The sequence below is a fragment of the Drosophila grimshawi genome, unplaced genomic scaffold (genome assembly GCF_018153295.1).
Source record: "Drosophila grimshawi isolate 15287-2541.00 unplaced genomic scaffold, ASM1815329v1 contig_44, whole genome shotgun sequence".
Lineage (NCBI taxonomy): Eukaryota > Metazoa > Arthropoda > Insecta > Diptera > Drosophilidae > Drosophila > Drosophila grimshawi.
The window spans coordinates 21,476,586-21,480,247 of record NW_025063240.1 but is presented as its reverse complement, the minus strand read 5'-3'; the positions used below and the strand labels follow the sequence as shown (position 1 = coordinate 21,480,247).

Below are 3,662 nucleotides of genomic sequence, written 5' to 3'. Positions count from 1 at the left end.
AGCACTCGATGCCACTTGCCACTTGCAACTTGCAACCAGTCAGCAGCAGAAGCCGGTGCTGAAGCTGAAGCTGAAACTGAAGCGGAATTCACTGCTCGCCTCCATTGTTGACCCTTTTTTTGTGTCTTGAGCTTTGCGCTCGACCAGCCAAGCGCCAAGTGGACATATATCTTTTGCAGTCACTGTGTGTACTTGCGCGAGTGCACAGAGTGCTGACTGTACTATGGACCATGCCCACTTCTAGCAAATAGTTATGCAGCAAGCACATTTTTTTACTTTTCGTATTTGTTTTTGCGCATTTATTTCCAGCTCTAGTACTGCATATGTTTGCATAACATTTCGCAGTATTTTTGACAGTATTTCTATATAAAATATATCTGGATATATATGTGTGTTGCCAACGCCTGAAATACGCCAGCAATTTTCAAGTGGAATTTCGTTTTATATCTTTGTTTTATTGCAACAAAATTCGTGAAATGCACCTTTAAGCCAAGCTCTTGTCATGTTTTTTGAATGGTATTTTATACTTTATTAGCTTGGGAAATATGTTAACTTAAAGAAATAAGGAGAAAAATACTAAAGCACAAATATTAGAATTTTCATTTGCTTGCAATATTTTTATAACCTGAAATCTCAATTTTGAGAACTTATAAGTTATTAAAAGTAAAATATTCCACGAGTGGATTCAGGGTACCTACTATTCTCAACTAGAGCCTTCTAACAGGTTCTAATAATATATAGTAATTTTCAGTTTAGCTGAGCTTTATTACTTTGAGTTATTTCAGCACTTTTATATAATTATTTCTTGCAATTTTTTTATACATTTTTGGAATACACGCGCAGTTGCTGCTTAAAATGTGTTTGGTTATATGTGTGAAGTGGGAATTGTGGGTGGCAGATGTGACAACTGCTGGCATAGACAAACGTTGATTATTATACAGGCTGGTCTTTAGAGTATGTAAGCGGCTTTGACCAGCGAAGCCTGCTTGCACATGGAGTCCTTGTGCAACTGGTATTGCAGATTGTTTGGGGGCAAACCCAAAAGAATAAGCAGCTTGTGCCCAATCTCCATGAGGGCCAGTTCATTCTGTCCATTGGCGGTCCAAATCGCTGCAAAGGATTCGCAATTTGACATGACATGCGATGTGACAACTCTCAAAAGTGGATGCCCTATTTCCCATTTTGGAGCCTTTCTTTTTTGGTTTTGTGTGTACTTACAAATTTTGTTGGTCTTGCTGCGCAAGTTGATGACAGCGCCACAGATTTCATCGGTATAATGGACCGCCTCACCAATCAGTATTAGCAACTACAGAACGCAGATCAGATGAGAAATGAGTTTTCCTGCAGCGTGTAGCATCGAATTTAACTTACCACATCTAGCCACAGTTTGTCCAACTCCATGTGGCTGCAGCGTCCAATGCTGATGACCCAGCGGCCGCCATTTTTATTAGTATCGTCCTCCCACATGGGTCTGTGCAGAATCAGAAATAAAACAACAGCAACAAGAACAGCAGCAACAAGAATGGGTTAGGCTGTGCTAACTTACTGTATGCCCTTCTTAAACAATGAGTAATCGCTACCAATTTTGAGCTCCGATGGCGGCTTAATGTGATTGTACAGACTCCAGAAATCCTCCACCATATCGAAGCTAGTTATCTCGTTCTGCATTTCTTCCCAGCTCTTGTTGCGATCATTCTCCAGATACCACAGCGTCCAGGTATGCTCCAGCGGATGCTTGTAGCGTATGGGAATCAGTTCCTGTTTACTGTTCGACTTGCTCGGCATCTCATCATCTGAGTTGGGTTTTAGATCCTGGCTGGTAGTGGATTTGCTATCCACTGCAGGCAACTCTGTATCGCTGTCGAGTATATTGAAACTATTCTGTTTGGCCAACAACATGATTATTACTGATTTATGCTCTTGATACGAATGTTAATTTTTAACACGTCTTCAAAATTTAAGCGACTTTATTTCCTTTTACAGCTCGCTTTCAAATACTTTCACACACAAAAACTAACTGAACTTTGCTGTCCACATTGACAGCCAATTTCTCAGCTTGCTGACAAACTTTATCAGTTCCTATAATATACATATTTATGTGTGTGTGTGTGTGTGGTGTGTTTGTGGGATATATGAGCACGTAAATAATAAGCTAGTCATTCAGCATGTTTAAGCACTCATCTCCCTAATTCAACACTAAACATTTTATTCCCTTATGAGTGGCAATTTTGTGTTGCTTGTCGCCAGTCGTTGACTTCCGGGAGGTGGCAGCGATAGGATCGAATGCCTTATGCCTTCACTCATATAAAAGCGTTAATTTTATGACACAAAAACACTTTGAATGTGTCCAAGTCCCTGGGCAAAGTTTATGCACTTAAACCAATTGACCTGCTTGCACGCAAGTACCTATACCCTGTAGCTAAATGGAGGTTATGTTTTAAAAGATGGCATATTTTCTACAGTCAGAAATCTTTTAGTTTAATTTTCAGTGCCATTAAGTCATATTTTACTCTGTGAAATATCTATTTTAAATGTACTTTAATGTTGATCGAAAATGGGGTTTTAATATTGAATTTCAGTATTAAACTAGAGTTCAAATCATGACCAAAAGATGTGACTTTTGTAAATCGGTTTCGTGTGATAAAGTTATGGCATTTAAATATGTGGACCAAGTTATGATCAGAATGCCTTTGCTTTAGTTATAAGTTAACTTGGCAGTTGGCATCAAAGAAATTCTACGGTGACCAGTAGTTCATCCAACTCAGCCAATTCGTGGAGTTGCTGTGTGCCACAGTTCGATCAGATTCGGCCTGACTGTTGATTAAGTACAACACAAAAAAGGTTCTCAATTTCATTAAATTTTTCTTTTATTATTTTTTTTTTTTTGGTGTGCGTCGCACACATTTAAAATACGCGGAGTTTACGTTAAAATTTTATTGTCTGCGTTATTGAGCCGCGTAGGATGTAGTCCAATGGCCACTGGGCGATTGGCAAACGATTTAAATTGTGGACTCTGGACCGTGTGGTTCACTCAGCTGTGGTTTCCGTAACACATTTTACGCCATTGTGTTGGGCATGGTTCATCGTCCGGATTGGATGATGTGGACGAGATATGCACAATACACAGAAGGTTTACGATTCATGCCACTCATCGACAGGATGCGGGATACGAACGCATCATTTGAGCTCTTCCTCGCAGGACTGCGCCTCTTTCCACTTATTGTTGTTGTTGTTGTTGTTATTGCTATCTTGCAAGTATGCAGGCTTCAGAGAAATGACTCTATCTGAGAGCCGTTCGCGTGATTCGAAGTACTTTTGCGGTTTATTTGACCGAGGGCACAAAGCAATCTACAATCTGAAAGCTGATGCCATTAACCAAATATTAAGTAAATACAGTAACCAAAATAACGGCCTGCCTGCATATATCCTTGCAGGAGGTTATTTTAATTTTGTTTCAAGTATCAACTGATGATGAGTAGTAGAAAATTAAATTTCTGTTTATAAATTATGCAAAATTCTCCGCTAGACAATTAAATCTAGATTTAAACGGATGAAATCCAGTCTGCCAGAGTATATTAATCCAGTATCGCTGTTCATTTCAGTGCTGTGTGTGGCAACACTGGTGGCAACATCAGTTGAAAAACGACAATTGTCAGTTTGTT

The 3,662-nt window shown here is 39.4% G+C and overlaps 1 protein-coding gene across 1 annotated transcript; it reads right to left on the bottom strand.

Annotated features, from left to right (window-relative positions):
* Positions 1–744: 744 nt before the first annotated feature.
* LOC6557872 (eukaryotic translation initiation factor 4E1) lies at positions 745–2,003 on the bottom strand. The gene is made up of 4 exons (XM_001983310.2): positions 1,547–2,003; positions 1,372–1,471; positions 1,219–1,306; positions 745–1,110 (listed from the first exon to the last, which is right to left on the bottom strand). Exons 1-4 carry the CDS (start codon positions 1,897–1,899, stop codon positions 950–952), a joined length of 702 nt encoding a protein of 233 aa, XP_001983346.1. The 5' UTR covers positions 1,900–2,003; the 3' UTR covers positions 745–949.
* Positions 2,004–3,662: the final 1,659 nt, after the last annotated feature.

Coding starts and splice junctions, on each gene's coding strand:
- LOC6557872 (XM_001983310.2), bottom strand. CDS start 1,899: ATGTTGTTGGCCAAACAGAATAGTTTCAATATACTCGACAGCGATACA. Junction 1,307..1,371: donor ACAAACTGTGGCTAGATGTG/GTAAGTTAAATT, acceptor TGCGTTCTGTAG/TTGCTAATACTGATTGGTGA. Junction 1,111..1,218: donor CAGCAAGACCAACAAAATTT/GTAAGTACACAC, acceptor AATCCTTTGCAG/CGATTTGGACCGCCAATGGA.